Raw genomic sequence first — 12,195 nt, forward strand, 5'->3', positions numbered from 1 at the left:
GGTTGAGGCCCAGGAAATGTGCTGCATTCATCAATGACAAATGCTAGTAGCTCTTGCCTTCTTCTTTGGGATAACCTTAGGTCAAATTAATGAATAACAAGGAGGCGCATTTCCTTTCTGCCAGGAAAATATCTTTTATATTGCTGAATAAGTTTAAGAGCACTGTAAAAAGAACAAACAACAACAACAAAACTCTCTACCGAATCTCATAAAACCTTCCATTTGAACAAGAAGTTGAGTCTATGCATAAACTGGGCGTCTTATTAAATGGCCTGTGACTGGATGACCATATAAATAAAGAAGTTACTGGTCAGAGTAGCTGACTTACAGCTTGTGGTTGTGTTTAGTACCACAGCATGAGTAAATACACACCCATTCAATATCCTTTCATTAACAAGCTACTGCTAAGCATCCACCCAAACAATGAATCATCTCCAGTACTGGTCTATGTAACTTTTCCAAGATGACGGAATACGTGATATTCTTAAATATATATTTGATTACATGCCATTTAGCCAGATTTAATGGTTAAATCCCTCTCTGTAATTCTTCACTTGGCCGTCTCCTGCCAGATGGCCGACTGTGATTGGAAGTTATGGGCCCTCGGATTGCAGTGTGAAACCGTCTGGGGGTAAATGAGGATGCTTACTCAAGCGTATAACAAAAGATCTGGGTTACTACGAGACGGCAAAACCTACTGAGAAGTTTTAACACTGATAATGGGTTCATTCTTCCAAGTTAAAAGCTTAGAATAGCCCTATTGTATATGATCAGCAAAAAATTTACATAAAATGTTCACCATTCCTGTCAGTGACACCATAAGAACTTGAGAAACCACCACATTCTTTGCAGTTAAGGTACATTGTCTCTATTGGAATGTTCACTAAAATTTTCTTTTATATTTCTATTTACACTTCAAACTACCAACATAAACATTTCTTTTATAAGTACATAATTCTTTTCCCCAGTATTTCTTCTCTCCTTCCTTTTCACTCCATTTTTTCTTTTGCGTTAATAATACCCACCACCAAAGCATAAAGACAATCAATAAACGATAACATGCATCTCCATAGGGAAAATTAACTTGTTAAATATGTTGTGTAACTAAATATTCACATATTGATATCATCCACTTACAACCAAACATATAAAACAACTATAAAACCTTTATCATTAAGATAATACACAACGCATATATACAATATTTAAAAAAAAGCAATTACAAATAAATAAAGCTTTTTGAAAACCACATTTAAATGTAGTTTCTCTTTGCTTTCATGTGTTTGGCCATGTTCTCTGTCTAAATGATTCTCCAGTTGAAGTATTTGGCTTGAATAGCAGCAAGTGTCTCTGCCATTGTCCTGGTAACCACATTGCTGTGTGGTCTACTGCTTGCGTAAAAGGAATACTTTTGAAAGGGGCAGTGAAAAATGATTACAACTCACATTAGAAACATTTGCTCATTCAGGATCAGGTTTCAAAATCTGACCCGGCTGTGGTACACTGTCAGTATCTCACTTTACAACGTCTCACTAAAACACTTTTAAAAGGTGAAATCACACGAGTGGAAACGTGCCAGAGATTCTTTCGGTGGATTCTTGGTAACAAGATGGGGTCAGTGAGGTCAGTGGAAAAGAAACACACCCAAGTACTTAAAAAATCTTTATTCAAATATACAAAAATATCATCTTGTGCTTTTATCGGTAACTGTAATATATTTCTAAAAGTAAAACATTTTGTAGCAGTCATAAATAAATACAATATCTAGTTTATAAAATACAACAAAAAAAAGTTTAAAACTTGAAACTTTAATGAATCCATGTGCAGGAATAATGCTAAAGCAAAGGAGCCATCCGATTGTTTGCCCTGTTGAGAGTCCAGATAAAACACATTAAGGACAATAAACACGACACAATTACACATTAATAATAATTAATTGAGATTATTTTGCAACTAATGCCAGAACTAACTCACAATTAATGAGTGTATTAGTCATTGGATGAAGTCATGACAAAAGAAAACTCATATTAAGCCAATGAAGATTCAGATATGGGTGGATACCTTGAGTTTAAACACTTTGATTATGCAATAACTCTTCTTTCGCCCTCAGTTCTTCGCCAGTATTGTATGAACTATGCAGCATTATCAAACAAGGAGATACAGTAAAGTCATTATAATACATTATTTATTGGACACATTCATTTTTTATTAATATTGAATTAGCCATCCGCTCTGCATGCTGTTTGGATGTAATTAGTATCTGGTCAGACATTAGCTCTGCATAGTTATTTTTGTCATTTTGCCAGCAGCACCAGACCAGCCTTTCCTTTGTGACAGCACATCTTTTAATTACAACGTTTTATTTTTAACCTACTACGGCTCATATAATACATTTTTACATCAGCAATAATTTACTTGAGATTGAGGTTGTTTGCCCATTAACTCATGATGAGCATGCTGGGAATTGCTGGAAATGTTTAGGGTGGACACTTGCATGGACTCAGTGGGTCAAACTTAATTTTCTGTTATTGTATAAGCTTTCTTAGCCCAATAAGCACTTCTTCTGTCATTGTACAAGAGGGATTCGTGCAGGAAATGGCAAGAGAAAAGCTGATGTTAATGTGTGGATGAATGCATGTGCACAGCAGCATGCAGATGAAGCGGAGTGAAAGTCGGCCATGCTTAGCTCAGCGGTGCTAAAATGACTTAAAAGCAACTGACAGATATACTCACCCTTTGTGTTTAAAATGACGATATACCAGACAGCAAGTAGATACTGTTTTGATATAAGGTCAAGAACAGTTATGCAACACAGTCAATTTTTGGTATTGTATTCAATGAACTGGAAAATAAGTGCATTAGAAATCTTAATGACCCCAAACTGTTGAGCGGTAGTGTAAACACACACACACACACACAAAATATGGAGTCATTATTAAGATTTATTTATTTTTTTAAATGTTGTTGAAATTTACTTATGAACACCAAGGCTGCATTTATGTGATCAAAAATACAGTAAAAACTATAGCATTATTTATATGTTTTCTATTTCAATATATTTTAAAATGCAATTTATTTTCAGCAGCCATTACTCATCTTCAGTGCTGCTTAATATTTTTGTGGAATCTTGTTTTAGGATTTGTGATACGTTTTTTAGGATTCTTACATAAATAGAAATCTTTTTTTTTTAAATAGAAATCTTTTGTAACATTATAAATGTCTTGCTTTAGCTGTCATTTTTGATCAATTTAATGCATCTCCGCTTAATAAAATTACATAAAAAACATTTCACTTAAACCACAAACTGAATGGTGTGTGTGTGTGTGTGTGTGTGTGTGTGTGTAGTACATGTATATATACTACACACACACTAACATAAGTGTATTCACATAGTTTAATCCAAGTCATTCATATACTTACAAAATACAAAATAAAAATACAAAATACATATACTTACAAATAACAATTGCAATCACAACTACCAAGGACACAAGGACACCTAAAAGATCAATAGTTGTGTTACTAAAAACAATGAGATACATGAACAAAAGGAAATAAACATTAAATAGATACAGTATGTGGTGGCCCTCAATTATAGTAGTGATCACTCCTCTTATTTGGAACTTAGACAAAATAAGCCATTATCATCACTGACTGTTATATCATATGGTTACATATGTTGTACGACAAACTACAGTCACCTCCATCTACAGTAACCGCATTACTTTCCCTGAGGGTGATGTAGTCAGACAGTGAATTCAGTACAAAAAGAATGACTCACTCAGAACACCAATTTGATTTCCAATGCCAATTTGGTCTCCTGCAATAAAATACATAATCAAATAACCATTACAGCATAACCATAACAAATAATTAGCGTGAAAGCTGAATAAAAACAACAGCAACAGTAACACGTGATTCTGTGGGCTGGACTCCTTACCATGTGAACGGGTGGAGGCTGTTGTCGTGTCTGTTGTTGTGGCTTTGTTTGTGGTAGTGCTTGCTTTTGTCTGCGTTATGATGACTGGAAAAAAAAATATGAATACGTCATTATCTGCTTTTGCCATCTTCTCCAATTTAACAATGCACATGTTGCATAAACATTTAGACAATTCAGTTGATTTGAACAATGTATATGGAATGCAAAACTACCGGAGAAAGATCCACAGATTTCTGAAGAACAGGAACGCCCATCATTCACAAATTCATTTCATATTTGATCTAATTTGATGATGTTTTTAGCTACAAGTGCAGTACTCTAAGCAGAATGCAGCAGAGTTTCCCTCGAAATCAGCGCAGGAAGTGCTGCAGATTCTGTGCATGTCTACTTATCACTCGTATCATGAACGCACACCTTGGAATATAAATTCCCATCCATTATAGCATTCAGAAGGTTCAGCTTACCTTCATCACAGACAGGAAGGGCAGACCAGCCACTCTTTTCACACACTGATGTAGCTAAACCTTTCATCCTGTAACCTGGCCAGCATTCAAACGTGGCTTTACTTTTATAAAAGTACGGAGGATTTCCTTCGGTCTGGTTACCAAATCTAACTTCAGGAACTGAACATTCGATAGCTGGGGATAGAAAGGAAACTTGATTAATGTCGTTAAAACATGAAAAAGCTGAACAAAAGTAAAATGTTTTTGTTAAGAAGTAAATACTGGAAGATTGTAATAAACAAAATATAGTACTGAAAACACATCTCAAGACATCTGGCACACTGCAGCATGCATGGCATTTCAATAATGTTAAGTGAACCCAATAAAAATTCAAAACAAGATTCCAAAGCATTTTGTATAAGCCAAGACTATAAAAGAATGTTTCCCTGGAAAGAAACATGTACAGAAAAATTTCTGTTTTAACCATTATTGAAATAACAGACAGAATATTGGTTTAAGCAATATTTTTACAGATATATTCCATTTTAATGAATCGGTTGTTCAATTTCAGGTGTACCGATACATGGCTCAATTTAGTTGTCAAGTGACTTATTCGTTTTATTATAATAATTATATAAATTGTACAAAAATAAAAAGTAATAAGTCACTTGATCACAAAATGGAGCCTACATATCTATATATAGATAGTTTATATTAACTAGTGCTGTCAATCGATTAATCGTGATTAATCACATCCAAAATAAAAGTTTTTGTTTGCATAATATATGTGTGTGTTCTGTGTATATTTATTATGTATATATAAAAATACACACATACAGTATATATTTTAATATATTTACATGTCTATATTTATATTCATATAAATTATATTATAAATAAATATATTTATAAAATATATAAAAATAACATTTTTCTGAAATACGTATATACATGCATGTGTGTGTATATATACACATAATAAATATACATAGTACACAAACATATATTATGTAAACAAAAACTTTTACTTTGGACGCGATTAATCGCATCCAATTAATTTTTTTTTACTCTTCTCGCTATTAACACTCCCACTCATTTTTACTGCATTTTGTATAATATTCTTCCAGCACTGCCAGGCATAGCTATCTGATATTTCCCAACCTACACCATGATGGTTTCACAGAATGATACATCGCCTCCCTAGAAATATCTTTAAACAACTGCCTGTCACCAGCAGGACTATGATGAAATGGAAACATGAGGCTGAGAGGATTCTTTAGGGCTTGGAGGAAACAGACAGTGAGTCACTGAAGACTCGATATTACAGATCACTTCAACATATACAGCAAAGACAAAAATCACAAAAGGCCTGAAGGACCTGCCAAACAAGAAGAAGGGGACCTTCAGGTAGAAGGTTACCTAGAGATGCGAGCGAACATAAATAAACAGGTCAATAAGGAGACAAAAAAATAAATCACAATAAAGTGAAAGGACAATGCAACTGTGCTGTGCAAGAATAGCAGGATGAGTTCAGCAGGTTGAGTTCTAACATGCAGTGCCCTGATGGTGCTGCAACACCAGCGATTGAGTCCAAATACAAGCTCAGACTGATCAAGGGTCAAATCTTGAAGCACCATTACTTATACTTTTACATAGTGACAGGTTTCCAGTGAAAAACAACTTGGCATCCACAGTAAAAGTGACAATATTACGTTGTGCAAATCACACAAGAACAGCCAATAAGAATATATTTGAGTGCGTTATTATAAGTTATAGCTAAAGAAACTCAACCTTCCTATGTAGAAAATAAATGGAGTTGTTACTTCCGGAACTGGCTGTTAAAAAATTCATTTGATTGATTTTACGCTTGAAATTTAATGGAGTAAAAACTTTAATTCCAAAAACTGACCTTTGCATATCGGAGGTGGTGAACTATACATCCCGTATTCATCACATGTAATGGAGCTGTTGCCAACGAGGATGTAGTTATCATCGCAGGAATATGTAATGACATCATTAAACACAGGATCTCTGGGTCCAACCCACTTGCCATGCACAACTGATTCTGGCAAATCACATTCTGTCACTATAAGAGACACGGTGAAAGAGAAGCTGTTACAACATCTCTGACTGTGAACATCACAGATGTTAATACTGAATGTGCATTAGGGTTATTACAGTAAACTAAAAACATGTTTTAAAAAAACAAAAAAAACAGTATTTCGATAGTCCACTTTAGACATTCTGCTAACAGTAAGTAACTTTGCAACTACGTCAACTAGCAGTCATTAGAGTATTAGTTGACTGTCTGCTTAATACCTTCCAACACTTTATTTTGATGGGTCCACAGCATACAACATACTATGATAGTATGAGAAACTTTGCAAGTATGTCAACTTATTCTACTAACCCCAAACCTACCCTACTGAGAGTTAGTAGACATGTAGTTGCAAATTAATGAGAATTAGTTGACATCTAGTTGATATGTAGTTACAAAGTTACTTATAGTTAGTAGAATGTCTTAAGTGGACTATCGAAATAAAGTGTAACCAAAACCTCAAAATAAAATAAACATGAAGTGAATTAAAATAAAATGTAAACATATTTTATTTCAGCAAGTTGTTTTCATTTTCAATTAGTTTTAACTTGATGTAAAATAACTATAACTGAAAGAAAAATTATGAAAAACTATATAAATATACTTTAAAAATGAATAAAAATGACAAAAACACACAACAAAATGACTAAAACTTTAACCAAGCTGAAAATGAAAACAGAAAATATAAAATGTATAAAATTAATTTAAAATATTAAGAAACACTATAATAATGTCTCAATTATATTCAAAATAATACTTATATGAATCTATCCAAAGATGAGGACTCACATATACATTCAGCTTTTCCACTCCAACCAGAAACAAGACATTGCCTGTGGCTTGATCCTTCCAGATCATATCTGGATTAAAGACAAAAACAAGAGTCAATTACAAGTATGAGTGCAATATGGACAGCAGGGGCCACAGCGTTCCTTACCCTGTCTCACATTTGGGTTGTATGTAGGCACCAAACAATGTTCCTTCAAGGATGTTGTAGGTCATATGTGGTGAAGGTTTAGGTTGTCCACAATCCATCTCTAAAATGAAAGCAAACATATCAGTTTAGTACTTGATGCAATTTCTTTTAAGGGGAATGTCCCAATTTAGAAGTTAAAAGTGAATTACTTTTGCAGATTAATTTCACCGGACTCCAGACCCCATTCACACAGGTAATTGAAGTCGGACCTTCATCTCTCTCATGTCCTTTAGCACACTCCACAAACGCTTCTGAATTGTCTGGGAAGCTATTCTTCAGTATGGATTCCGCGGACAAGACAGTTTTGCCATTCAAAGAAGGCAATGGACACTCTGCTACAACAACCACAATAAAAGATTTTAGTCAAAAGTTTAGGGTCAGTAAGATTTGTGTGTGTTTGTAAACGAATAAATACTTTTATTCAGGATACATTAGTTTGATCAAAAGTGACAAGAAAAACATTTATAGTGTTACAAAGATTTCTATTTCAAGTAAGTGCTATTCTCTTTAAAATTTCCATTCATCAATTAATCCTTTGGGGGGGAAAAAAAAAAAAAAGTATCCAGGTTTCTACAAAAAAATATTAAGCAGGACTGCTTTCAAGCTTCGCCATCAGAGGTAAATTACATTTTAAAATCTATTCAAACAGAAAAGCTATTTTAAATACCTGTTTTAGTGTGTTTTTGACCAAATAAACGCAGCCTTGGTGATCATAAGAGACTTAAAAAAAAAAAAAAACCTTACCCACCTCAGTAATCCTCCTTTAAATGCATTTTATTTGTATTACAAGTAGTTAAATTTATGCACTTGACAATTATATTGCGGCTCCACCTACAGGAAAGTTCCGATATACCCTGCTTTTAAACTGGTATTTTCCCATTTGACTATTAATTTTCGACATTTTATTAAAAACATACAATTCAAAGAAACAGAAGAACCCAGCCCAGGGTTGTCTCGTGGTTTCTGCTCAAGAAATTGCTCAGGCAAGCTATTTCAACGCGCTGAAAAGTTTCTGAAGTTGACAGACTGACTGGGTTTAAATCAGCTTACCTTTCCCCATAGAGACCAGTGTAAACGGCAGCAGAAGCAGTGGCCAAGCCTTCACACTTGTCATCCTTATTTGAATAGATTTAGTTTTTCAGCAACTTGTATATACTTGTCGTGTATATACAACAACCGGCAGAAAAACTTAACGGATGAAATAACGATAAGGCACTAAGTTACACGGACAAAGACATCCCCCATATTAGCTTCACTGGTCACTTTTACCACTGCAGATGAAAAGAAAAACTGTAAAATTAAAGGGAAAAAGCGCTTCATATATTGGAGTGTACTGCGACTGAAGGTACTCTAGTGGTTCACTCATGTTCAAACACGCCCATTCTGTGACGTAGGCCTGCCCTTCCCTCAGACACAGTAAAGACTGACAACACGATTCAAAGAAACTGGCTGTGTGTGCTGCTCTCTATGAAATACTAGCGTACTTACAGTGCAGCACAGTATACACAGTCTGCCTATTATATTAAAAGTAGTATTTAATCTCTTTACAGTGTGTAGCAATAATTGTAAAACGAGTATGTATTTGTACTGTATTTGTTTGATACACTGTTGTCTTTTTGTTGTTCTTTGACCCTTATACCTTGCATTAGCTGGTTGCATGTAGTAGCCATGTACACTTCCATTCAAAAGTCTGGGGTCAGTAATGTTTTATATATATATATATATATATATATATATTAGTGCTGTCAAACGATTAATCACATCCAAAATAAAAGTTTTTGTATACATAATATATGTGTGCGTACTGTGTATATTTATTATGTATATATAAATACACACATGAATGTATATATTTAAGAAAAATATGTTAAGTTTATACATTTAAAATATTTATATATAATATCAATTACATGAACATAAATATATACATGGAAATATTTTCAAAATATATACTGTATGTGTGTATTTATATGTACATAATAAATATACACAGTACACACATATATTATGTAAACAAAACTTTTATTTTGGATGCGATTAATCATTATATACATATGTCCGATGTGTGTATATATATACATATATATATATATATTCAAATGTACATACATACACATATATATAAGCAATATCACACTCATATATATATATATATATATATATATATATATATATATATGTATGTAAAATAGTTATCTTTACTTTCAACATTGATAATGAGTAATAATGTTATGATAATAATGAGTGATAATGTTTCTTGAGCATATTAGACTGATTTCTGAAGGATCGTGTGACACTAATGATGCTGAAAATTACGCTTTACCATTACAGCAATACAAATGCTTTATTATGTATTAAATTAGAAAAGTTATTTACAGTTTTAATGGTATTTCACAATATTCATGTTTTTTTATCAAATAAATGCAGCCTACATTGCGGATGACTTTGAGATGTAAAACATGACAGAATGAATGCTGTTGCTATAGTGTGCACGTATTTGAATAACAAAAGAGCAAATGAATCCAGTCTGCTGAGGTCTTGAAGGCAGTTTCCAGTTTTCATGGAATATTTGTGAGTCAGTGTAAGGGTGTTCCCCAACAAGGGCGTCCCTTGTGAAGCTTTAGTCTGATTATATTTGACAGTGTAGCCTAGTTACAATGGCATTTACTTGCTCAGTGCTTTATGGTAACTATTTACCATACGTCTAATTGCTAACATCAGTATTTGGCTATTTTGACATTTTGAATCTTGCTGTGTTTCAGTCACACATGGTTATTTTCAGTGTGTGCATGTGTGTGTGTATGTGTGTGTGTACTTCCATAGAAACTGTGGTTTTGATTGCTATAGTAACTGTGTGTACTTAAGCACAAAAGCGTTTAATGATTTTGGCATTATAGCTTACAGGGAACCCTGACCGAGCTTATCTGCTAAAAAAAAAAACAATCATTATTTTAACTATGATAAAATCACTCCAGGAAGTCAACGTAAAAAAAACTAAAATAAATAAATAAATAAATTAAACCGTCAACTAAACCCATGTACACTACCAGTCAAAAGGTTGAAATATTTTTATTTTTTTATGTTTTTGAAAGAAGTCTCTCACACTCACCAAGGCTGCATTTATTTGCTCAAAAATACAGTACAACATAATATTGTAAAATATTATTACAACCTAAAATAACTGTTCAAATGTGATTTATTCCTGTAATGGTAAAGCTGAATTTTCAGCATCATTACTCCACTTTTCAGTGTAACACGATCCTTCAGAAATCATTCTAATATGCAGATTTGCTACTCAGTACATCAACTATTAATTATTAACAGTTCTTTTTTATCAATGTTGCTGTTTAATATTTTTGTGGAAGCTGATTTTTTCAGTATTTTTTGATTCACAGGAAGTTCAAAAGAACGGCTTTTATTTAAAACAGATATCTCTTGTATTATAAATACTGTCACTTTTGATCAATTTAATGCATCCTTATGGAATAAAATCTTTTTTTTTCCTTTTCTTTTTTTTTCAGCTTTGCCATCGCAGCAATAAATTCCATTTTAAAATATCTTCAAATAGAAAAGAGTTCTTTTAAATTGTAATAATTTCACAATATTCCCATTTTTGGTGAGCATAAGAGATTTTTTTCCGAAAAGGTAAAAAAAAAAAATAATAATTTAATTATTCTGAACTGTTGACCTGTGATCGTTTCAGCTGTATATTCTTCCTCTTTTATCATTGAAACTGAATGAGCTTTATGACATCAACTTTGTTCCCTCAGGAAATATTTTGAACGGTCAGAGCTAGACATATTAAAGCAGACTCCAAATGTGTTCTCTGTGCTTATCTCAGAAACACACACCACACCCATTTCAGCCTGACCTGACTATAGAGAGATAAAACCAGTCACTTTCTTTATTTATAACAGAAGAACCAGGTCTGTTTTTCATCAGCTTGTCCACAGCAATTAAGGTTAAAAGACTAAAGATATAGAGTGGTTGTTTGTTTAATAGCATTCCTGTTTTCCGCCATGCACTGGGGCCCATGTAATAACTTTACTGCTCAAGCCTCAACTATTGCATTTCAACAAGACCACACAGCTGTGTAATTTTTTGCATTATAACACTAATATATTAAAATGTGCATTCATTATAAGTACATAAGAAAATGTTTTGCTTACATGAGTGATGTGTTTTATTGGAAATGACTCGTTAGTGACACCTGGTGGCAGATCATAGAAACCGTAAGGCCTGCATGTTAAAGAATCCTTATATATTTCACCTGTCATACATTTATTATCTACTTTCACCACTGCTTCAGTGGTTTGCAATTCATTTATCTGCTCCTTTATATCTCTGCTACCACCTAAAATATCTCCTCCAGTCTCTACGGTACTGAGTACTTTACACGTCGCTGAGCAATCATGAAATGATACAGCAGTGTTCTGCTTAACTCAGCAGAACAAATTCCGCTTAGACTGGCATATTTCTTTACTGTAAGCCATTAAAGTAGTCTACGTTTTGTTCTGTGTGACAAGCCATAGGTTTTATCATCTAGACAATGCTGTAGGCGTGACAGGCCAGGATAAGACTTTCTGTAGACAACTTGAGCTGGGATAATAAATGTCATGGTCACAGTCATTGTATTTTTAAAATCTTATAGCTTCAAGTCATCTTAAAATAATGAAATTAGTCAAACGCTGCTCTTATCTGTGTGCGCTCGGTTTTGTCACACTGTCTGTTCCTCTGC

At 33.5% G+C, this 12,195-nt stretch overlaps 1 protein-coding gene across 3 annotated transcripts; it reads right to left on the minus strand.

The window, feature by feature from the left end:
* Window positions 1-1,649: 1,649 nt before the first annotated feature.
* Window positions 1,650-8,839, minus strand: im:7151449 (membrane cofactor protein). 3 transcript variants are annotated; one of them, XM_058777833.1, is made up of 12 exons: window positions 8,508-8,839; window positions 7,607-7,789; window positions 7,419-7,518; window positions 7,271-7,341; window positions 6,293-6,469; window positions 4,405-4,578; window positions 3,941-4,024; window positions 3,782-3,820; window positions 3,458-3,499; window positions 2,734-2,776; window positions 2,062-2,132; window positions 1,650-1,866 (listed from the first exon to the last, which is right to left on the minus strand). In XM_058777833.1, exons 1-11 carry the CDS (start codon window positions 8,569-8,571, stop codon window positions 2,069-2,071), a joined length of 1,041 nt encoding a protein of 346 aa, XP_058633816.1. In that variant the 5' UTR covers window positions 8,572-8,839; the 3' UTR covers window positions 1,650-1,866; window positions 2,062-2,068. The 3 variants fall into 3 exon arrangements, with proteins under 3 accessions (XP_058633816.1, XP_058633815.1, XP_058633817.1); XM_058777832.1 differs by having other exon boundaries at window positions 7,607-7,792; window positions 8,508-8,837; XM_058777834.1 differs by lacking the exon at window positions 2,062-2,132 and having other exon boundaries at window positions 7,607-7,792; window positions 8,508-8,838.
* Window positions 8,840-12,195: the final 3,356 nt, after the last annotated feature.

The sequence above is a fragment of the Onychostoma macrolepis genome, chromosome 06 (genome assembly GCF_012432095.1).
Source record: "Onychostoma macrolepis isolate SWU-2019 chromosome 06, ASM1243209v1, whole genome shotgun sequence".
In the NCBI taxonomy this organism is placed as follows: domain Eukaryota; kingdom Metazoa; phylum Chordata; class Actinopteri; order Cypriniformes; family Cyprinidae; genus Onychostoma; species Onychostoma macrolepis.